Source organism: Sceloporus occidentalis, unplaced genomic scaffold (assembly GCF_023333645.1).
Source record: "Sceloporus occidentalis isolate IW3139 unplaced genomic scaffold, rSceOcc1.0.p SCAF_1, whole genome shotgun sequence".
NCBI lineage: Eukaryota > Metazoa > Chordata > Lepidosauria > Squamata > Phrynosomatidae > Sceloporus > Sceloporus occidentalis.
Window position 1 is genome coordinate 101942255 of NW_028316981.1, and position 23735 is coordinate 101965989.

At 43.0% G+C, this 23735-nt stretch overlaps 1 protein-coding gene across 1 annotated transcript; it reads right to left on the reverse strand.

Moving 5' to 3' along the window:
* Nucleotides 1–1720: 1720 nt before the first annotated feature.
* LOC149321903 (protein sprouty homolog 4-like) lies at nt 1721–23338 on the reverse strand. The gene is made up of 2 exons (XM_089531120.1): nt 23142–23338; nt 1721–7506 (listed from the first exon to the last, which is right to left on the reverse strand). Exon 2 carries the CDS (start codon nt 7457–7459, stop codon nt 6548–6550), a length of 912 nt encoding a protein of 303 aa, XP_089387246.1. The 5' UTR covers nt 7460–7506; nt 23142–23338; the 3' UTR covers nt 1721–6547.
* Nucleotides 23339–23735: the final 397 nt, after the last annotated feature.

Below are 23735 nucleotides of genomic sequence, written 5' to 3' on the forward strand. Positions count from 1 at the left end.
ACCTCAAGGGCCATCTCAGAGAGAAGAGGGCAGGCCTGTTTTCTGCTGCCCCAGAGAGGGCCAGGTGTAATGATTTGAAGTTGCTAGAGAGTAGATTTTGACTGAACATTAGAAGGAACTTCTTGACAGTAAGAGAGGTTTGACAGTCTCCTTCTCTAGATTTCAGAAAGAAGCTGGACAGCTACCTGCTGGGGATGCTTTAGCTTAAGATCCTGATTTCAGCAGGGGATTGGACTGGATGGTCCATGAGGCACCTTGAAACACTATGATTCTGTTAGCTGGCATCCTGTTGACTACTCTCAAACAGAGTAGACCTATTAAATCAGTTGCTGAATGATGAAACAACTCATGGGTAAATCCTATTGATTCAGTGGATCTATTCTGGTCTAGGCTAAAACAGGATTTAGGCCATAATTAGTACTATTTATTATCATCATCACTATCATCTTGGTTCCACAGGCTGCCAGGACTTCTTGACTGGAGTTGTGGACCCTCAAGGATACAGATTCTGTCCAAGAATTTAACAATCAGTGAGATATTGTCAGACAATGTGACACGTTCGAAGAAGTGTTGCTTTTTGTAATTGTATTATTGGGGCTGTACAGACCAGCACTTTGTGCCAGCTGGTATGCGTGGAGAGGGCTGAGCACTCACATGCTCAAAACCCTTACCACATCACCCGGCTGTCATGATGGCACATGCCTGTCCACATGGCACATGTCATGCTGACGCATGCCAGGCGCAGTGCCCAAACAGCACTGCACAGAAGGGACATCATGACATCGCAGCGTGGCGCTTATGACACCCCTCCCAGGACACAAAAAGAAGCCTCCTTTCAGGGCTTTTTTTTTTTGCTCCTTCTGGAGGCCGCGGAGTCTGGCTGCCATGGCCTTCATCTGGAGCTCAAAAGGGCTTCAATTGAGCTGCCCATATGTACAGCCCCTTTGTGATCCTATCTACGTCATTTCATTTGGAATTATTCCCAGAGCATCTTTCACCACTAGAACCACAGTTGTTTTCTTTTCCCAGATGTGCTGAATCTCAGTTTGTAGGTCTCCATATTTTATATCATAATCTATTGTTATTACTAGGATCTCAGGGCATTCATAGTCAACATTTAGAACAGTTTTAAACAATAAGAATAATTTTAAAAGACTAAGAGTATATTAAAGTATACACTTGAAATAAGACCATTTCAAACAAGTTAAAATAATTTAAAATGATGCAAAACAATTTCAAATATCAGGATTCTGTCCTCTTACATATGTCAATGTAAGACTCAGCTGTGAGCCTGTGTCTGGCTTCTCTAAATGGAGTGGAGATGAGAACCTTATTGTCCTTCATGCCAGATAGCCAAATACTGTGGAAGCATTTGTAAGATCTAATGCTCTCAAAGAAGGTGTCTTCATTGTTCTAGGAATGGATCCAGCAGCCTCCATATCTTATTAGAATTTACCAGTCCTTCAGTAGTTTGGTGGTGTTTGGATAGGGTGCAAGAGTCAGGTAATTGTGTTTTGCCTAGTATGGAGCAAACTGCATTGGATGGACTTATAACCAGCTGCCACATGGTTTCCAGCCCTGCTATAATACAAATGTAAGTGCACTCACAAAGAAGTGTTTCTAAGAATTAAGGCCATGTTACCAGATGTATCTCTCCTGCTACTGCATGTGTCCTTCTATGTGCCATTCACCATTGCTGTTCAAAGGAGCGTCTCAAGAAAGAAGCCACGAGATCATTGTATATTTAACAATATATATTTTATATATAATTTCTAGATCAGTACATTCAGTTTAACTTGTTTTTCTTCACAAACAGAAGAACTCTTACAATAGTAGACTTCTAAAATAAATACTATTAAAATAGAGCTTCAAAATAAATATTCTATACAAGGGGGAAACTTCGGTGGCAATTTATTTTCAGTTCAGGAAATAAGAGGAAAAAAACAAAACAAAAAAAGGGAAATCTTGGCCACTTTCTGGAAAGTTCGGTAATAACAAAAACCCCACACACCCTAAACATGCACGGTGCTGCAAGACAGACATTTATTCGAGCCAGGAGGGAGAACAGATGTTTTATTTTGCTCAAGCAATGAGTTCCGAAATGGCAGTAATATTAAGGTTTGTGGCATCCCCTGTTCCCATTCCTCATTCAAGCACTGACCAATTTGTAACACTTCAGGGCATCTCTGGGAGAGAAAAATGGTTTTCTCTGTTTGGGACGTGCAAGAGGTGCACATTCCTTAATTAATCTACATTTTGCTTGCTTATGAAGTGAAAGAGAAAGGTGCTACACTGGAAAGCAGGCTTCAGAACAAACCAAAATTGCATGGCATAGGTGCTGGTGGAAATGGCAATGGTGTCTTTAAGATCAGATCACTTCAGAGGATTACTTTACCTTTTGAGCCTTTCTAATAATTTTTCTTCTAGTCAGGATCCAGCCTCGCCTAGAGGGGCAATGTGAAAAAAAGCTCACACCTTAATAAGTTCCCTGGATCCTTTGGGACTTCAGCCAGGCTAAACTTTGCTAAATTCCAATTGCTTGCTCCCATATTATTCTGTCCAACACTTGGACAAGTTCCTTTCTTGGACCACAACACTCAAGATTCTGGGAGCTGCAGCCTAAAAGGGGGCAATTTGTCCACGCTCTGATTCTATCTCTGTGGCACTTTAGCACTTGGAATGGTGGCAGTGTCAAAAGGGATGCCCACAACTGTAGAGGAGAGAATTGGCTGGGGCAGAAAGAAAGGGTAAAAGAAACCCCCAGATGGGGTTGATGGGGCTGGCGAAGGAGGAGGAATTCTTTGCATGTGAAAGGAACAGGGTCATCTTTTCCAGGCTCTTCTTGGGTTGGTCTAATTGGGAAACCTTTCAATGCTCAGTGACAAGCTTGTTAATTTTGTTGCCAGGGCCCAGAGGAAAGAGCTGGAGAAACACGCTGGCTGACAGCTGCACCAGAGCAGGGCCTGGGAGACACAGGGAGCTTCATTCTGCTCTACTTCTTCTCTCTCATTCTCATTTTCTTTCTCTCTCACGACCCTTTCTAGCACCACAAATCTACTTATATATTGACTGATTCAGATTAAGACTTTTTTTCTCTTCTAAAATTTTGTAATCGAAACTGAAGTGGTTTATAACTATGTACAGCAAGGGAAAAATAGGCCCAGTTTTATTTTTAAAACCTGATTGATAGAGAAATGTATGACTGCTCTAGATGGGTATGAATTAGCAGAACGTTGATCCAGCTGTGTTATTAGCTGTGGACAATCAGAATTGGTAGTTGCTTCAACTGATAGTCTCACATTGACAGGATTGGGGGGGGGGGAATACAATAATAGAGCTTATTGCTTTAGCTAGTGGTATTGCAAATGTTGTTGGATGCTCAGCAGCTCAGAACTAAGAGAGGCTACTTTTCAATCTACAACTCCCCTAAATCTCCCAGCCAGCATGCCCAGTGCTGATAGGAAATGGCAATATTGACTGAGGGATTCTAGGATTTAATAGTTTAAAAAAGTAAGTTATGCAGCTCCTGATAAGCCTGTTTAAAAACCTGGTTTGTCATCTTTTGGCAACTGACTGATACGTTTAACAATACTTGGCTGAGCTTCTCCTTCTTCCTTACCACTCCCCCGCTGCATGGTTCCTTCAGGTTTGTGCAAGAATATATGTATCATACTGTGCATAATCCAGATAGACACCAATGAAGCACTCTCCACTGAAGTGAATGGCAGTGGGACAGGAGCACCCTTACACCTCTCCTGTTCATTGCAAGGGGCATGTATTTCCTGCAGAGATGCCCTCCACATTCTTGGCAATGCTATGCTATACCACTCAGTCCCAGCCACACAGATGTAGCATCCCTTTTTGCTGTGAAACACTATATACATAACTGGCAAGTATTATAAATATAAAAAAGATTAAAACCAATAAATATATACACTCTTAAAAAATAAAATAAAAAGTCACCTATGATAGGTAAAAGTGAACAAATTCCATACCCTGAGCCCACCAGAGGGGAAGGGCAATAGGGCTCCCTTCTGTCAATATGCTTGTGTGTTTAATTTCAAACTGGATATCACATTTGCATAAGAATATAATGCAGGTTTTGCCTACTGCTTGGATAATAAAAAAGGGTAGTTTCCAGCCATGACTATTGCATCATTCAAAATTCATCCTACACCCATCACAAAATAGCATATATATATTTCAGATAACTTTTTGCACAGCCCAAAGTGCCCATTCCATTTGGTGTGATCCAGCTGAGGCTCCACCTGCATTGCAGAATGAATGCAGTTTGACACTGATTTAACTGTCATGGCTCCATCCTATGGAATCCTAGGATCTGTAGTTTGTTGTGGCACCAGAGCTCTCTGACAGAGAAGGCTAAATATCTCTCAAAAGTACAATCCCAAAATTCCATAGCATTAAGCCATGACAGTTAAAGCGGTGTCAAACTGCATGAATTCTAGAGTGTAGATGCAGCCTGAGTGAGCCATTGTTTTCTGTATAGCACCTTCTGGTAGTCATGAAGATAGTGTGAATCCACTTTAAGATAGGAGTGGGAATCTAGATGCCTGCAGGTCTAGCTGCTATTGGGCTGCAGCTGCTGTTAGCCCTATCGCCAGCACAGTGGATGGCAAGGAATGCTGGGAGTTGTAGCTGAACAACATCTAGAGTGCTCCAAGATTCCCAACCCTGTTTTAAGTGAATGCAGCACTGGCCTTGAATAGGAGTACTTGTCCTAACAAATGAAATTTAACAGCCTTACATGAAACAACCATGTCAGGTATGAGCATATTGATTTGCCTTCTTGGGTTGGTGCTCTCCAGGTGTGTTGCGCTGCAGCAACCCTAGCATCCACAGGTAGGGTGGCCAGTGGCTATGTTGGTTGGGGATTATAGGAATTGTAACCCAACACATCCCCAAAGTACAAAGCTGAGGAAGCACATTACAGGCAGGTAACTGGGCAATCTGTAAGAACTGTGCACCTTTAGTCTCTCCCTGCTCCCCTGCCAACCTGCTTTTGCCACAAAATATTTAGCACTAAAGGAGACATCTGAGAAATTCCCCTGTATTTACAAAGATATGCTATTATACAGAAGAAACAAAAAAGTTGAGCAGCAACAGTAAATCTGAGTTTAAATACTGAGCAAATGTGATTCTTCCCAAACAAATCTATCTTTCATGGGAGCCCAAGGTTGCACTGATGCCTATTTAAAAAAACAAACCAACGTATATACAAATATACTGTGCTAGTTTTTGCACTGACCTTTCAAGTTCAAAGTAGAGGTTGGGCAAAGTAAGGATTGTGTTGTTTAAAAAAAAAGCTTTAAAAGGCATGTGTAGCTTTATTTTATCCATCATTATTAACATCAGTCTCAAATTGTTTGTGAGACTCCTTCCCCCCCTTAGGAAGATCTTAGTTTGTGTGATATCCTGAATTACCTGTTTGATCATGCCATATAATCCACTGATGCAAAACGTGTGCTCAGAACCACCTGCACCTTGAGTGCATTGCTAAGTAGGGCCTCAAGACCCCCAAACATTCCCACGGGTAGAAACCTCACTGACCAAACTTCAGCTTCAAGGCTTGGCATAGCATTTGAGAATCAAGCCTTATATTGTTGTCAGTCCCACTGAAGTTAGTGGATTATGTTCCACTAACTGGTTGCCTGTTTGAGATCTTGGAGTCATGGGCAAAATGAGGTTCATCACTCCCTCCTCCCCCCCTCTCTCACACACTGCCCCATTGTCTTTCGTAAAAGCAGATGAGGTTGGACAAGGAATAGAGCATGCCTTTATAGCTATTCATTAGGATACATTTTTGTTTATGCTTAGAAAATAAAAAGGGGGAAGAAAGGAGTTTCTAAATATATTTTTATAAAAGAGGAACTGGTACAGTTGCTACTTTTTTTCAGATCGCATAGCTTTGCCTCAATGGCTTATAGCTGCACCAAGGAGGTCATAATAGGGATTTCTATGAACCAAGTCAGAATTACAGAGGTCAGCCAAAAGAACTTGCACAATATATGGAAACACATTCTCTCTGTGTGTGTTTTACTTAATGGGGAAGGCAAATGCTCTTGTTAAAGTGTAGAGAAATTTAACCCCTTCCTGCCACCAGCCTACTAGTAAAAATAAAATGTAAAACAAAGGGACCCCTGAACTAAATATCCTTGTTCCAGCTAGAGGTACCTGCCAAGCCTATTGGTTAATTATCTTTGCAGTATGTAGACTTAGCACATGGCCAACACTAAAAACCAGAACAGATACAGCCCACCACTTGCCCTATGGAGCAAATGTCTGCCTTTCCTCTGCAAAATATTTAAACACAGCCTTCAGCGCTCTGCTGTATGACTATGGATCACACCACTTCCACAACCCTGAATATTCCAAAGTGCTTCAGTTCCTGGAAAGACATTTTGTTTTCTTTGTTTCTTGAAAGCAAAAAAAAGGCTGACATACGTTCTCCTGGCAACACAGGTTATGAAACACTCTTCCTGCCATGTGTTTCTACACTTTCCCACCCGCGACCCAGTCTCCCCAGAGATCAAAATGGCTTCTCTGGTCTGCTGCCAACTTTCTTGTCAGGGGACGGTTTACAAATCACACTGTTTGTGTTTTTACACCGGCACCCAGGCCGACTCACTTGGTCATAGCAGCGCTGCGACAGCTTCACGCAGCCAGTGGCCGGCAGGTAGCAGAGCAAACATGGAAGGACCAGGGAGAGGGCACCCATGAAAGACCAGCGGGCACAGCAGTTCGAATGGGAGCAAGAGCAAGGGTGGTCCGCACAGGAGCCCTCATCATCCTCATTGGTGCAGTGGTAGAAGACACCTTTGACTAGGCACATGCAGGTGGAGTAATTGACCAGGTTCTGGGCCGAGCACAGGCAGGCCTGGTTGCAGACCCAACAGGAGGGCAAAGTCCTGGGTAGAGCACAGTCCTTGCACTTGCACTTCCCACAGGCTTCACACAACAGAAAATGCTTGTCCAGTTCCTGAGGGGCGGGTGGCCCTTTCAGATCCAGGGGCTTGCAGTTAATGGCCTTGGGCTGTATCCTAATAGGCCTTGGGGAAGAAGAAGAGGAAGAGGAGGACTGGTCTACCACTGGAGCCGGCACCATGTGATCCAAAAGCCTTTGATCTGAAGAGGTGCTGCTGCTGCTGCTGATGGAGCTGGGCCGACCACTGAAAGAGATCCATGGATGGGTGACGTCCGGCTCACACCGGGGTGGGTGGGTGGCTTCGTGGTGGCCCTGAGGGTGCTTTTGAGCAGCCATCTGGGCCATGGTGGGATTGTCAATGTAGTCATTCTCAATATGCGAGGTCTTCATTTGGTCAATCGGTAGGATGGTCAGGGGATGCTGGAGCCTGCCATAGGGGATCCGGCTGTCCAGGAGAGGTTGCACTATGGTGGCACTGGGAACCACGGTGTGGCTGTGGGGCGTCCGAGTCTCCATGGTTCAAGGCTGTCCTTTAGCACCAGGAAAGACTGCTCTTAAGGGTCCTGAAAGAGAGAGGGGAGGGAAAGGAGAAAAAGCAGAAGTATCCAGACATTAGCTGCTACTGTTCCAGTTCCAGCAAAGCTTCACTACTTGAGGTCTTTCTCTGCCAGCGGTGGTCATGGAGCCAGTCACTCATTGTGGTGTCATCCCTCTGGAAGGGTAACAAGGACTAGGCCTGAGTAATTAGCACACCCAGAGAGTGTGCCCTTGTGTGATGGTGACAATGTCAGCAATACCTGCTAGGCTTAGCCTTCCCCTAGGTAGCTGCAAGCCTATCTCAGAGAACGTTCGTCCCTTCACTGCTGGAAATAAATGATTCATAGGTAAGACAGTACTTTTTACACCACTACTCACAGAATCTCCAAATTGTAATTTTGGAAGTTTTGAACCTGGTGTGATTTTAAAAAAGTTGAGGGAGAAAACTACACCATGTTTCCACTCTGCTATGACAGGTCAGGGTGGGGGAGAAGGAGGGACAGAAGAACAGGCTTTATGCTTCAGCCTAGCAGGTCAGGCATGTGAATATGACAAGAATATGCAAAGTAAGGTGACAAAGCCATGACTAAGCCTAGCCATTCTCCAAGAAAAGTCTCTCTTTATGAGTGTGCTCAGGCTGAATATTATTAACATCTTATGAACCTGTGTTCAGTGCATTCATTCCCCATGGAAATTTTCTTCCTTTCAATGACAATCAAAAGGGTGGGTGCCAAAATCCAAACCTTTGCATTTACAAGCCCATCCTTCGATGCTTGCTCTGGTAAACACATAACCCGATCTAGTTTTCCTACTATTGATTCCCTGTAATGAAACAACTAGTGGGGCAGTGCTGATTCTGTCCCCTTGTGTATGTCCTGGAGAAGCCTTACTCTCAATGGGGAAAAGTATCAAAGTTCACAGGGACTGGGGTGGTTGTTTTTTTGTTCCACTTCTGATCTTTTTATGGTGGCTATTAAAAGTTCAGTGTGGCCCATGGCTTCAACTACAAAACACAGCACTATTTATTTCCCTCTGTTGCTGTGGAGAAATCTGGAGATTCAGTCCTAACAGGTGGGTGCTTCAGGTGCTTCAAAGCATGGTTTTTACTGTGTAGCCATCCTGCCTCATTCATAGAATTTGGGGTGGGGGTGGGGTGGGTCCAAGAAGGCACAGTGGGACTTTGGCATCTGCTGGGGTTTGGTTCCAGCCCCCTCCCCCCCATGCCAAAAACTGTGGGTGCTTAAGTCCCATTATATACAATGGGATGGTAAAATTTTGTCCCTTATATAAAAATGGCAAAATCAAGGTCTAGTTTTTGGCATTTATATCATGTTGGAATACTTCCAAGCTGTGAATAAAGAATCTGTTGATAAGGAGGGCCGTCTGCTTCAGCATGTTAACTTTTTACAGAAATCCCACCAAAAAGTGGCACCAAAAGACTGTCTATGTAAGCCTGTATAAAATCCAGCTATCCCTAAATCTCAGTTTTTATCTAATTCTGAGGAACTTTATGAATGTGAAATGGAAGCAGTATCACCACTCATTCTGATTATTAGGGTTAGGAAAATTGAACATCAGTCCATAACAATTAAGGCAGTGAATCCCTGACTGTTGAAGTAATAAAAAGCAACACATGCCATAACACAGTTTTTGTATCTCATCTGAATCCTGTGCTGTGTTTAACAGTCACACTGAAGCTGTACTTTATGAAGCTGGAAGCAAACTGTAGTTGATTAACTACAGTTTAGTGATCAGATGTAACATTAAACTGTAGTTAATCTCCTCCTTGCAACTCTTCTACTGGAAAGGTGCAGGCAATGTATGAACTTGAAGCTTGCTGTGATTTGTCTCCATCATGTTAAGCCAGTGGTATGGAACCACTGGCTCTCCAGATGGTTTTTAAAAATTCCATTGTTGGGGATGGTGGGGGTGGTAGTCCAGGAACACCTTGACATTTATGGCTTCCCCTTTTCTCTGGTGAAGCATGATTTAGTATTACATGGAAATACAGCTGCTATGTTTACACTAGGTCATCTCATCCCATTCCTCCCAGCAAAGGTCAGCAGGAGAGAAATTCCTTAAATATTCCAGGTTCTAAAATGTAATTACTCTTGATATGAGTGCACTAGAAAGGTCCTTTCCTAATATTGTGCCCTCCAGATATACTGGACTATAATGTCTATCATCCAACAGTAACCCAAAATGTACACTTTATTAACAATGAAGTGTTGGCTATGCCAGAAGTATTTATTTGAGTTTAGAATATATATTTACTTTATTCAGAGGGTTCACTGTGTCCCTGAATGACACGTAGGAGAAATTTAATTTGTAAAGATATGTGTGATTTTTTTTACTGTGGAATTGGGTTTCTACCTTGACTACCAATGATACAGAAGTTGACAGAGACAGGTAAAAGCAACAACCATAAAATAGTCTGTCTCCTAACCTTTCTTTCAGTGTCAGTGAAATAATTAAATTAGTCTTTACAAGGATGAGCATACACTTTTAATGGGAAGATTAATCTTTTGAACTATATGAATCTTGAAACACTGTGTATGGTTGAATTGCAGATAGAGCTTTGGCTAAGAAGACCACCCCGAAGACAGTTTAAAAAAAAACCTACAAAACTCTACAGCCATTTTAGAGCTGATTCACATATGTAGAAACCCCAGACACCACAGTTCTTCCTGGACTGCACCACATTTGGATGCAAGTGGGAGAATACACATTTAAATATTTCCCATCTTCAGAGAATTCTGGTCCTACATAGAAAGCTCAGCAAAAAGAAATAGCTTATCCAAAACATTTTCCAGAGATGCTAGACTTTCACATGCAGGGAAGTCATTCTTTTAATGTGTGCATTTTGAAGCACGCTGTCTTCCATCAGCATTTAAAAGTAATACAGTATAAGTATGCTATTTTTGTGCATTTTAACTAAGCAGCATTATGAAGCTGTCCATGATGAATATGACACACTATCCCCTCTGCAATAATAGACAGCCATCTAGCTTGATGATGAGTTAGGGTTTTCCATTCATACTGCAATTTTCACCAAAGAGCCCACAATTTTGTTACAGGAACAATAGGTGACTGCAGCTCAACTTTTTAGTGTAGAAAATAAACAATGCACTGTTGTTCCACATGATTTCCACCCACCCCTCTGAACAGCTCAGAATGCTATAAGGGAGGTGGGGAGAAGGACATTCTGGTGATTTTCCATTCAGGTACATAACCATGGGCAGACCCCACTGTGCCACTTGCCATTTGAAAAGGGGCCTACTATCCAGTATTTGAAGGATGGAAACATATCGAAGACATAAAGGGGCATGCAAGAGAGAATAACACGACAGCTTCTGCTTGTAACATGGAATACAAATATCCAGATTTGTGAAACAGCATGATCCTTCCTCAGTATTTGTGTTTTAACTCAATTGACATTCATGCCTTTGTAGAGAAATTATAGCTAGGGACCAAATCCAATAGAAACTCTACCTAGAGTAGACCCACTGAAGTGACTGGGTCTGCCTAGTCACTACTGAATTAAGCCCCATTGGTTTCAATAGGTCCTACTCAATGTATGACTAAACTGTGTGCTTAGTCACAGCCAAGAGTGTGTCTAGCTGAACATTTGTTTGCCAAAGTGGTAAATCAGGGGATGTTGACTTATCCCCTTTTGCAGGTTTTGATGTCGTTTTGCATGACCTAGATGGAGATTGTGGACTCTGCGTTACTGCAGCAGGCAAAAATAGAACTCCTAAAAGTAAAAGGTAAAGGTAGTCCCTTGACATGAATGTCTAGTCGTAACCGACTGTAGGGGGGAGGTGCTCATCTCCATTACTAAGCTGAAGAGCCAAAGTTGTCTGAAGACGACTCTGGTGCTCACATGGCCACCACTGAATGCTGTTACCTTCCCACCAAAGTGTTACCTATTTATCTACTTGTATTTGCGTGCTTTTGAACTGCTAGGTTGGCAGAAGCTGGGACTAGTGATGGGAACTCACCCCCATCATGCAGCACTTGGGCCTCAAACTGCGCCTCTAGTTGTCCATGGGCATCTGTATCAAGGGGAGGCCACTGTAAGGTGGCCAGTTCCCCCCTGACCTCCCTGTGGGCTACACTCCCCCCCTCCCCATAGCAAGCCCAAATACCTCCCTCTTCCTCTGCAGTCCCTCTCAAAACTGTGATATGTGGAGTGTTTATGAAGGTGGAATGCTGGAATGAATGTTCGTGTTTGTTCTCATACATTTGGGAGGAGACATGGTTTGGAAGAAAAAACTTCCCAAAAGTTGCAATGAGGTTTTTTTTGGTAAAAAATGGGGGAGGAGCTTGGAGATGAAAGTGCTGCAAAGGTAAATGAGTAAAACGTGCACATCAAGATTATTCCTGCAATGTTTTTTTTACAAAGCATATACTCCAACGGCATAGATTCCCCTCCCCCAAAGAAAAGAAACATAGGACGCAAGTTATACCTAAGGCAAAAAACAAACAAACAAACAAACAAACAAACAAAAAGCATCTGAGTACATGAAGGGCATTTGTAATGTTGTAACAAAGTGTTATCTCCTCTAAGAAGAAGGTGAAAAGAAGGAGCTTCTAGCCAAAATGATGTAGATGTTTTAATATGGTTGGAGCAGCTTGCTTTGAAAATGAGTACTACTGTCCCTGTCGTTTATAAACACTTAATAAAAAGCCTCATGTGGCTAGTTTTTCTTCCATTTTTTCCAACTGCACATTGTCAGGTTCCCAACTGCACAATTTTTGTCTGACTGCATACTTTATTAAAAACACTCCATTTTCAGTAACTAATATTTGGATCCCATGATCCAGCATCTGTATCATGGGGCTGATCATTGCACTCCCAGGCCAATGGGATAGTAGGTAGGATAACTGGGCTGCTTTGCGCATCATGGTAAGAAGTATACTTTAGCCTGAACAAGCTTCAGTCACATGCTGTTCAATTGTTCGCACTTGGCTTCTCCAGTCACCAAGAGCAGTTGAACAAACCAGGGAGCCGCTATCTATCCTTGACTTATGATTCTGGCTTGCTAGGAGAGCAACAAACTAAAGATATCAGTTTGGTAAGCGAACTACAGATGGATATTCCCTTTAGTCTTTCTTAAATCACTTTTTATTCCTTTTTTTCTTTCTTAAGTCTCTCTGTCAGGAGCAATGAAGCAGGATGACTTGATCTTCATGTGCCATATAGGCTTGCTCATTTATGTAAGCCAGAATTTCCAGCAGTTCTGGCTTACCATACTGTTCATATTGGCCCACTGTTTGCTAATCAATAAAAGGAGAAACTTTCTCTGTTACAGTAGAATAGACAAGAAGTGTGCCAATGCTATACCAGCATGAACTTCCATTTGTTTGTAAAACTGGATCTTATGGTTTTTGTTTGTCCTTGGTCCCTTTAATATGTTGGAGAATCTTGAATATTCATTACTATTGTCTGCCGATTTTTTATGTTTTTTTATGATGTTTATCTATTCCTGTATGCTGCTTGGAAATGGTAAAATTAAAGGGAGTAGAAAAATATTGCAAACAGCCAATAAAATAGCAACTATCTTCTGTGCAATTTAATTATTTGTCTTACATTCATACCCAAACTTTTCCAGTGCTCCCTAAACTGAGGTTGCATCTGTACTGCAGAAATAAGGCCCTTTGGCCTTAACTGTCATGGCTCAGTGCTATGGAATTGTGGGATTTGTAGTTTGGTGGTGCACCAGAGCTCTCTGAGAGAGACAGCTAAATATCTCACAGATCCCAGAATTCCATAGCACCGAGCCATGGCAGTTAAAGTGGCGTTAAACTGCTTTATTTCTGCAGTGCAGACAAGGCCTTAGTCTTCCACCTCAGCATTTGGTCACTTACACTACGGAGCAAATGTACTCTTAGGTTCAAGCATAAGCCTAATGTTTTCCTTCTCTAGAGGTATTACTAAATAATGCAGAACAGTGTTCACACTGCTACATTGTCAGACCTTCTTCAATCTGCTTAAGCAACTCCTGTGAACTTAAAATGGAAATGACCTTTTTGATTCAGGCAAGCTTTCAGCAATTAATTGGTTGCTGAGGAAGGGGCTTTTTGATGGGTGTGTGCCCTACTTTTTAAAAAAAGAAAGATATGCTTTTAATTCAACTGCTTATAGTGTCCACATTTTTAAACTGTGTTTTTAAACTCATCTTTTCCTCTGTACTTTTCAATACAACAAGAACAAAAAAGGAATCTTATCATATTTGGTAACATGATGAGTGCATTAATCAATTTACTCAAATGCGCTGCTGGAGCACAACGTTCAAGCCTCCGGTGTATAAGCACAGAAAATGACAACTATATTATTAACACTGAAAGTAATAAATTTTCAAAAGGGATCGTGAGCATAAACATCCTGGCAACTTTTTAAAAAGTTAATCTTCCTGTGAGCTGCCTTGAGGCCCACTTTTGGGAGAAAGGTAGAATATAAATCATGTCAGATAAGTGATTAAATAAATTAAATAATTACAGTAATTTAATTAAATATAAATGTTTTCTGTTAGACTCTTTAGAAGGAGAGCCTGGCAAAGACATCCAACTGCTGAGGACTCAAATCACTAGATACTATTGTAAACTGAAATGTAGAAACTTGGGAAAATTGAAGAATACTATTTGAATAGACACACAGTCTGAAACATATTTGAAATGGGTCTCTCTCTTTCAACAAAATTCATGAATATATACTTGTTCATATACACACAGATTATTTCAACTAATCTCGCATAGTTGTTTAAAAGCATGAGTTTCCTTCTAGACAAATCTCTAGCTGAACTGGTTTGCTTTATACGATCTGACAACCTAGAATCTCAAAGATTTACAAGAACATTGAGAGAACATGAAGAAATTTATCATGCTACTTTGGATTTGTCAAAGGAAATGAGGTCACCTGTTGTTGCCCAACTCCTCCCCAAAAGTTGCCTTACCACTACCAATATATCATGAGAAGGATTGTTGTTGTGTGCTCTCAAGTCACTTCTGACTTACGGCAACCCTAAGGCAAACCTATGATAGGGTTTTCTTGGCAAGATTAATTCAGAGGGGGTTGCCTTTGCCTTCCTCTGAGGCTGAAAGAGTGTGACTTGTCCAAAGTCACCTAGTGGGCTTCCATGGCTGAACAGGGATTCAAATCCTGGTTTCCAGAGCCATACACCAACATTCAAACCACTATATCACACTGGCTCTCAATGAGAAGGATAATAATAATAATAATAATAATAATAATAATAATAATAATAATTTGTTTTATTTATATACCGCTATTCCAAAGATCATAAGAAATAAGAAAAATAATTATCTTTATTATGAATTCCACACTTCCTGTAGAAATCTCTAATCAGTTATGTGAAGTCTCCCACTGAGGCCAGGGTCAGGGTCACATTTCTCTTAGATTCAGCCAGCATTATAATGGAGCCAGACTCTTCAGAGTAGGATGCAAAGGACCAGCACTTTTTGATTAGCAGGACAATGACATTGTCTGTCACCCCACCAAGGCTCCCTGTTTTATTTGAGATTAGCTGCTATCCTCCCAGTATCTGGAGGGGAAGAATTTTATCTTCTCAGCAGCAATCAATGGTAAACCCTTTCTATTGTAATACAAGGTATTTTCAGGTTCTTTGGTATTGAGGAAAGCAATTGAGAGCCATTAACTTTACAAAGGTCCTGCTCCTAGTGGAGTTCATAACTAATTGCAATACTTTGTTGATAAAGATCAATGCACTTGGCTACATTACTAGCCTATATCTGGAAGGCCAAATGATTTACAAGAATAAGCCCTGGCACCCACTATCCAAGTGGTTACATCCTCAGGGGCTCCCAAGATGATGCATTGACTACAGAATGATAGTAAACTTTGTCAGTTATAAATGCAAGTATGACTTCGGTTCTTGTGAATTATAGCACACCAATAATATGGCAAGGCCCAGAAAGATGCACCTTGACAAGGGTGGACGGGTGGAGATTCCTTGAGTTACAAATGGAATATTAATTGAGATACAGTATAGCATAGTGGTTAGAGTGTTGAATTAGCAGAAGGAAAACTGGGATTCAGATATCCACCCTAGGCCTTGAAGTTCTCTGGAGTGGCCTTGGTCCATTTCTTCTCTCTATCCTTTGGGACATCTGTAAGAATTAAACTGGAAGGAGGGGACGGAAATTATGTATGGCAAGGGTGGGGAAAATTTAGCACTCTCCCTATTTTGAACCTGGGGACCTGCCAAGGAAAGAAACGATGGTAGCCAATTGAAATAAGTATGGTATCACTCCCTGACACATTGGGAGAGGTGAATTGCCAGTGCCCCCACATCAGAGAGCTTAAGAAGCATGACACTACTGTACTCTGTTCATCTGATCAGCCAAACTGAACAGGTAAAAAGGGATACCCATAACAATGGCAAAGACAAGGCTGCTTTCCACTAGGGACACATTATTACCCTAGGTGCTGGTTTATTCCACAGGATATCTATGCAAACTCCTTGCCTGCCCCCAATGAAATAAAACAAGCATACAAAAAGAATTGTACCCAGTCGGCAATGTAGTGCTTCAAAATGCTGAAAGTATTAGTGATTCTTATATACTTAAGGCTACTATTATTTCATATTAAAAGCAATAGGAAGGGAAGTACAAGATGTCCTAAAGAAATCTGTAGAGGTATTCCCTTTTCCTCAATGAACATTGGATGTTGTTCAAAGCCACCAAACTTTAAAACGTAAGAGATTGCTAGAAAAGGACAGGCAGGCAGTAGATAAACTGTGTGCCTTCAAGTCATTTCCAACTTATGGTGACTCTAAAATGGGGAAATGGGTATAGATATCAAAAAAGGGGAGCTAGAACAAATCAACCCTGATCTCTCCCTAGAACCTAAAATGTCCAAACTGAGGCTGTCATACTTGACACATCATGAGAAGATATATGACTTCATAGAAAAGACAGTAGTGCTTGGTAAGGTAGAAGGCAGTAGGAAACGAGGAAGACCACATTCCAGATGGATAGACTTGGTCAAGGATGCCATGGCTCTGAGTCTGCACAACCTGAGTAAGGCTGTTGAGGATTGGGTGACTTGAAAGTCTCTCATTCATAGGGTCACCATAAGTAGAAGATGACTTATGACAGTTAACAACAACAAAAATCTTCACAGTACCCCGATGTCTATCAAGAATTCCAAAGCAATGCTGTTAGCATGTTCAGGCAGCATTGAGTGTATACATTTATTTGTGAATGAATCCCATTGGGGAGAATAGACAAGAGAAGTACCATGTTTTTTTGTGGGTTTTTCAGGCTATGTGGCCATGTTCTAGAAGATTTTCTTCCTGATGTTTTGCCAGCATCTGGGGCTGGGATCTTCAAGATCTTACCATTCCCCACATCCCACCTGGGGACTGGAGACAAACTAACTCCCAAACAGCCCAATGAGGACTGAGCATGCTCACTGGACGTAAAATTCGGACTGATTGCTCAGAGTGGGGGCTGAAAACCAAGCCAAAGGAGAAGAGAATGGTGTATCCTGAAAGATGGCTATAAGCTTAGACAAGAGCCCTCTATGCTGCAGCATTTTATCTCAGTTCCAATTTACCCAGAATTACTTGAAGTTGGAAATGAAACCTCTGTACAGGTTGGTTAGATACACAGAGCCTTCAAACTCAGTTGCAAACAGAGTTGCAAACATTGTGCCTCGGCCCTGCCATGATGCCCCTCCTACAAAGCCTCATGCAACACAGTTTCTGGAATCTGAAATCCATGCATCTGGCACATTTATTGTAGATAATTACATTTATTAAAATTAATACTTTTTGAAAACCAAACAATCCTCTGATGCACACCTCAAGGCCCTCTTAGCAGCATGCCACATTTCAGATGTTTAGGTTTCATACTTCAGTCTTGGAACAATGTTTGATTGCCCAAAAGTCACCCCTAGTAATTTTCTCTATTTTAAAAATCAGGGTGTGGTTTTGTTTTATCATGGTAACATGTATCTCATGAAAAGAAGCCCGAGAATTTTTCACCAAATGCTGTTCAAGAATTATATTTCAACCCAAACCTAAGGAGCACTATCCAGCTAAAGTCTTTCCAAGTTCTGTTAATATCAGATAGAAAAGGAAGCAGTGTTTAAGCATGACTGGATTATGCCCTAAGATTAGATCAGATAGCATTATAATCTGATCATTGTTCTTGGGAAGAATGCCTCCCCTCCCCAAATGCAACCTCTTTTTCCTTTTCCTAAGGGCAAGGTACCTGCCACTATTAAAGTTAACTGGTACAATGATTAGGGTAAATCTCAATTTATTTCCTTTTGTTTTATATTTTAAATGAATTTGTGTACATTTATAAATGCAAAGAGAAACATACATCACAAATAAATAGTGGTGTAAACTGTTGACATTTACTCAGGGTTTTTTGTTTCTTTAGGACTTTCCTTTTATTCCTGAATTTCTTGTCCTTTTAGATAAAAGGATTTTGATTCATCCCCCCACCTAATGTAAAGGATTGGAATTACATCTTAAAAGTAATTAATTGCATTCATGACCCCAAGGACAAAAAACAGTGTGCTACCATACTAATGTCTGCTAAAATAATTCACTTTCCTAGTTCCCAAAAGTAATTTGTTACCTGTACTTATATTACAAAATACATTCTCCTCCTGGCCAACTAATCATCCCCTCCACACCCACAACAGAGAATAAGGTCCCTCCTCTGCTGTATAATGAAGCCACAACCTGGCTGTAACTACAAAAGTAACAACAAGATACAGCTGCACTACAACAGGAGAGAAGTTATCCATTGTTAAATTATAATTATAATATGGTTACACCTTTGCTGTTAGAGGTTTTGTTGTTTGTTGTGTGCCTTCAAATCACTTCCGAGTTATGGCAACCCTATCATGAGATTTTATCAGAAAAGTTTGTTCAGAAGGAGTTGCCATTGCTTTCCTCTGAGGCCGAGAGAGTGTGACTTGCCCAGGGTCACTCTTGTGGGTTTGCACGGTGGAACAGGGATTTGAACCCTGCTCTCCAGAGTCATAGTCCAACACTCAAACCACTACACACCGCTGGCTCCTATTATTAGAGGGGGCAGCACTTAATACAAGTAATTCACTGTAACTAGCAATGTCTAATATTTGAACCATGAAATGTGTAGAGTGAGAAAGTATGGGAACTTTAAGTAGAAGTATGGGAACACCCCCTCTTAAAAAAAAAAAACTGGTTAAGAAAAAGCAGAAAGCTCCCTGAACTGACCAAACGTGCAATTGCTGTGGAACTTGAACTGCTCTTGTTGAATGTCCCAGAGAATCCTGGCATGGATTGAGAGGGAATAAGAAAGTATTTATTCCTCTTGGACAAAGGCGCTTCTGGAAGCAAGCAAGGCAGTGTGGAGAGAATCCGAAGAGAAGCTCTTGTTGTTTTGCACAAACTCAGGATGCACATTTTTAGTGCAGTCATGGAAAGAGGAGGCAGCTTACCTGTCAAATGTTAGAGAAGGGTCAAGCAATACTGTCATCCTGTATTGAAGCACCACACTAAGGAGACACTCCGGCAGGCCCATTTCAATGCAAGCACACACACAACCATCACTCTAGTAAGTCATACCTCTTGACAGGGTCATGGCTGCCGTCTCTCATTTATGCCCAAGCAGGCAAATCTTCTGAAAGCCAAGCAGAAGGAGTGCTCAGCATGGAGATCAGCAGGATTTCTAATCAACTATCTAACAGAACAAGCAAACACAGATACACACTGCCTTGCACTTTTTGTAGCCATTTATATCACAGCAAAGACTGAAATCTGACACTGGTGCCAAAGAAGGGCCCTCCTAAACCAGACAAAAGGTGTACCTTGATTCTAAATTCAAGTTTCTAGATTCAGATTTAGATAAATTCTAGGGGTTTTTTGCAATTCATTTCTGGCTTCTTTGGCCTGATCTGAACAGCTCCCCTTCACAGATTCAAGAATAGGAATGAAGAATGGTGTTAGATTCCAAATCCCATCTACTACATCCAGCATGGAAAAGATGAAGATGATGGGAACTGTAGTTCAGCAACACTGGAGGGCTTTGTTCTTGCTGTTTGCCTTCAGGTCGTTTCTAAGTCATGGCTACCCTAAGGCAGTGATTGCCAAACTTTGGTCCTCTGGGAGTTTTAGGCCCCATACACACAGACCAAAATAAAGCTGCTTCGGGTCACTTTGGAGGTATGGTGTTTCAATGATGCATGCGTCCTAAGAGTCCAGAAGCTGTACCAAAGCTGCTCTGCAGTCCTTAGGACTGGAACATGGCTTTGGTGTGGCTTCCGGACTCTTAGGATGCATGCATCATTTTAACAGCATACCTCCAAAGTGACTCAAAGCAGCTTTATTTTGGCCTGTCTGTATGGGGCCTTAGACTTCAAGTCCCAGAAGCCCCAACCAGCTTGGCCAACAGTCAGGAATTCTGGGAGCTGAAGTACAAAACATCAGGACCAAAGTTTGGGAACCACTGCCCTATGGCAAATCTATCATGGGTCTGACTGTATAAACACTGCAGAAATAATCCAGTTTGGGACTGCTTTAACTGCCCTGGCTCAATGCTAGGGAATTCTGGGAACCGTAGTTTTGTGAGACCTTTAGCCTTCTCTGTCAGAGAGCTCTGGTGCCACAATCAAATACAAGTTCCAGGATTCTTTAGCACTGAGCTAGGGCAGTTAAAGAGGTCTCAAATTGGATTATTTCTGCAGTGTGCACTGGATCATAAGCTCAAAAACTAAACTTTGACTAAGTACAGATCATGAGAACCTCTGCCATCAAAACAGAGGAAAACTTTGAAAGAAACCTGAAGGATTTCTCTATTCTCTTTCCACTTGAAGGAAGGAACTGACCACAGGCAAAAAAAAAGTAGGCAAGGAGCAATTGTTAACAAGAATCAACTTGCTTGTCATCACTTGGGGATAAGTGCGGGGTGAAGGATGGGGTACAGAGAAGAAATGCCAGCATCCACCCATCAGAACACCCAATGGTGTTAAAAGATTTTCAGCGACATTAACCAGAAGACTTGAGGCGGATCAGCAGGTGTGCAGTGAAAGATTAGACTCCAGCCCCACATTCTGGCCGATTAGCTCTGAAAGACATCCTACAGTCAAGCAAAGTGGTTTCAGATTTCTTCAGTCAACTGCCTTCTGTTTTCTCTAAGCCTGACAAAACCAAGAGCATGGAGTGGCCTCCATGCAGCAGCAGCAGCAGCAGCAGCCTTGCCTTTTGGGAGCAACTGAACTGAGCTAGATGACAAGAAGGACTCTTTAGTTGAGAGATGTCATGCACTTATGTAAGGTGGGATCCCACATGGATATGCCTTTTAAGTTAGGGTGGCTTGACCTATACATTTCGAGGAAGGTTACAGCCAACTGTTCTGCTTCTTCATTCACATGCTGGCATTATGGGGTTGATTTTTTTGTTGTTGTTTTGGAAAGCATTCAGCTTCTTGGGAATTGATTGTCATCCATTAGCATGGTCTAGTGGTTTGATTATTGGACTAAGACTCTGGAGACCAGGGTTCGAATCCCAGTTCAGCTATGAAACCCATTGGGTGGATTTGGGCAAGTCACACGCTCTCAGCCTCAGGGCAAGGCAATGGCAAGCTTTCTCCGAACAACTCTTGCCAAGAAAACCCCATGATAGGTTCACCTTAGGGGCGCCATAGACTGGAAAGCACCCAACAACAACAAATGTTCTAAAGAATGCTTATTTTCTAACATGTCTGAATTTCCTTAGATATGGACTATTAATTATTGATCTGTCAAAAGCCACAAGACTCCTCTGCATGGCCAGCCCTCTCAAACCCACTTCCCAGAAGTCGGTGGGCCTTATTTCTGAGTAGGGATGTTTAGATCAGGCTTCAGGCCTCCTTGAGATCTCCACGACTGCCACGGCCCCAAAAAGGCAGAGGCAAATTTAGCATGGAGAGGAAGAAGAATTTGGCAAACCCCTCGCATGAATTTTATGCTCCATTTGTTCCAGGCTTGGAAAATGCAATCTTGCAAGGGGATAGAAAAGGCTTACCGCTGCCATTTTATGAAGCCCAATAACAGGCTTCTAAAGAGGGCTTTGCATGAACAACACCGAGTTAGGCTTTTGAAAGAAAGATGTAGATGAAAACAGAAATAACTGAAAAAGGAAATAGATGAACTGGATCCTCTGCAAAAAAAGGCCCTGATCTGAAAAAGTGCTTTCAGGTGGCAATCTTGCCCCTTGGCCTGCTAGTAGGGGGACACACACAGAAGGCTGTATTGAGGGGGGGGATCCTATTTCCCCAAAAGAGGCAACCTCCCAAGTGTCCCAATCCCCTGATCTCTCTCTCTCTTGCATGTTTTCTCTGCCATTCCTGGGTCTGTTAAAGGGACAAGGAGGTGGGTGACTGGACGGCGGTCGTTGCAATTCAGCAGGGCACAGGGCTCTCTGCAGCAAGGCAGCTGGGTTAAACATTGAACCTCCTGGTTAGTGAGGTCCTGCGAGGGAAGGGGGAGGAAAGGCAAAGCCAGAGGCTGAAGGAATAAGGGGGGGGGGGGGGTTCCTCAAGAGCCCAGTCCCAGGTCTCTCCAAAGCCTTTCCTTGCCTTCTACACTTGGCCTCCTCCACTCTCCTATAAAGCAGGGGAGGGAAAAGAAGCCCATTTTCACAACGCCCTTCTCTCTCTCTCTCTCTCTCTCTCTCTGTGTTTGAAAGCAAAGGATCCCAACCCTGTAAGGGGACTAGGAATTGGTCCCTTTTCACACACACACCCAGCGAAGCCTACAATCGATCTCTTTTCCCTTTTAGACTCTCCAGGTCTCTGTCTTGCCCTTCCGTCCTTCCTTCCTTCCTTCCTTCCTTCCCAGGAGGGGGGCATCAGATGGGGAGGGGGCTAAGGGTGAGGCCATGCCAGGAAAGGGGACCCCCCCAAATCCTCCTCTTGCCTTGGCCCACCTGCCTGCCCTCCCTCTCTTGGGGGAAGGGGTTCAAGGCTCTCCATCCCTCCCCTCAAATGCCTCTCTGCAGCATCTGGAGCCCCAGAGACTCCTTACGGGGGGGGGGGGCAGACCCTGGGGGTCACCTTCCCCGGTTGAGGGAGAAGGGAGCCAAGGGCCCAGGGCGGGGAAGGCAGGGGATGCTGGGCTTTCCTAGGAGATGGACAGCAAAGGACATTTTCCTCCCCCCCCCGACCTCCCTTCCTTGGAAGAAAGCCCCTCTTCTCCAGGAGGGGCTGGGGAGGGGACAGTGGCCGTTTCTAGATTCTCCAAGGATCGCTTTTGAAAACCCACCCCGCCCAGCAGTGACACTGATGTATTTACATTTAATATAAATACAAATCCCTGCTTCTTAGTCCTGCTCAGAATGGAGGACATCTTGGGATTCCTCCCGGACGGAAAGGAGAAGCTCAGGGCACTCCTAGAAGTGTCAGCTCCTGCTTCTGGGTCATGACCTCAGAATGGAGGACGTTTGGAGATCCCTCCCGGACAGAAAATTACAAAGTTTAAAAATGAGTATCAATATCTATGTCGACGCTTCTGCTCAGAATGGAGGACCTTTGGGGATTGCTCCCGGACAGAAGGATGGAAGGTATGGCCTGTCCGGGAAAAGGAGGACATGCTCAGTCCCACTGCCCTTCCCCCCAAAAAGGGACCCTCTCGATTTACCTGGAATAATCCAGTCCGGATCATCTCTCACCCGGCGAGTTAATCCTAAATCCGAGCTGGGCGGGTGGACCTGCGAGGCGAGGAGTCAGTCAACCAATAATAATGACGTTGATGATGATGATAAATAAATAATAATAGTAATAACAAGGGGGAGCTGGAAGCCTTCCTCCCTTTCCCTCCCTTCCCTGGCTTCTCAGGGAAAGAGACCTGCAGCAAGTGCAGCAGCAGCGCTGTCAGCCGCCGCTTCGCGATTGCAAAGCCTGGGAAAAAATGGCTTATTTTATGAATGGGAGGGCAAAGCCCCCCTCTGCGCATGCCCGTCCTCGCCAATTCTATGAATGGCTGGGCACGGCCCTCCCCGGGCGCATGCGCGGCTCGGAATTTATGAATGGGGGCCGGAAGGGAACTTGTTACGAGGGTTCGAAAAGGTGGGGGTGAGAGAAGGGGTTTTTATGAATGAAACTGGGTAGCTGCCCTCCACTGCGCATGCGTACAGAGAGAAGGCGAGCGAGACCTTCACACACAATCCATTAAGGAAGGTGAAGCCAGCGTGGCGTCGTGGTTTGAGCCTTGGGCTCCAGACTCCGGAGAGCA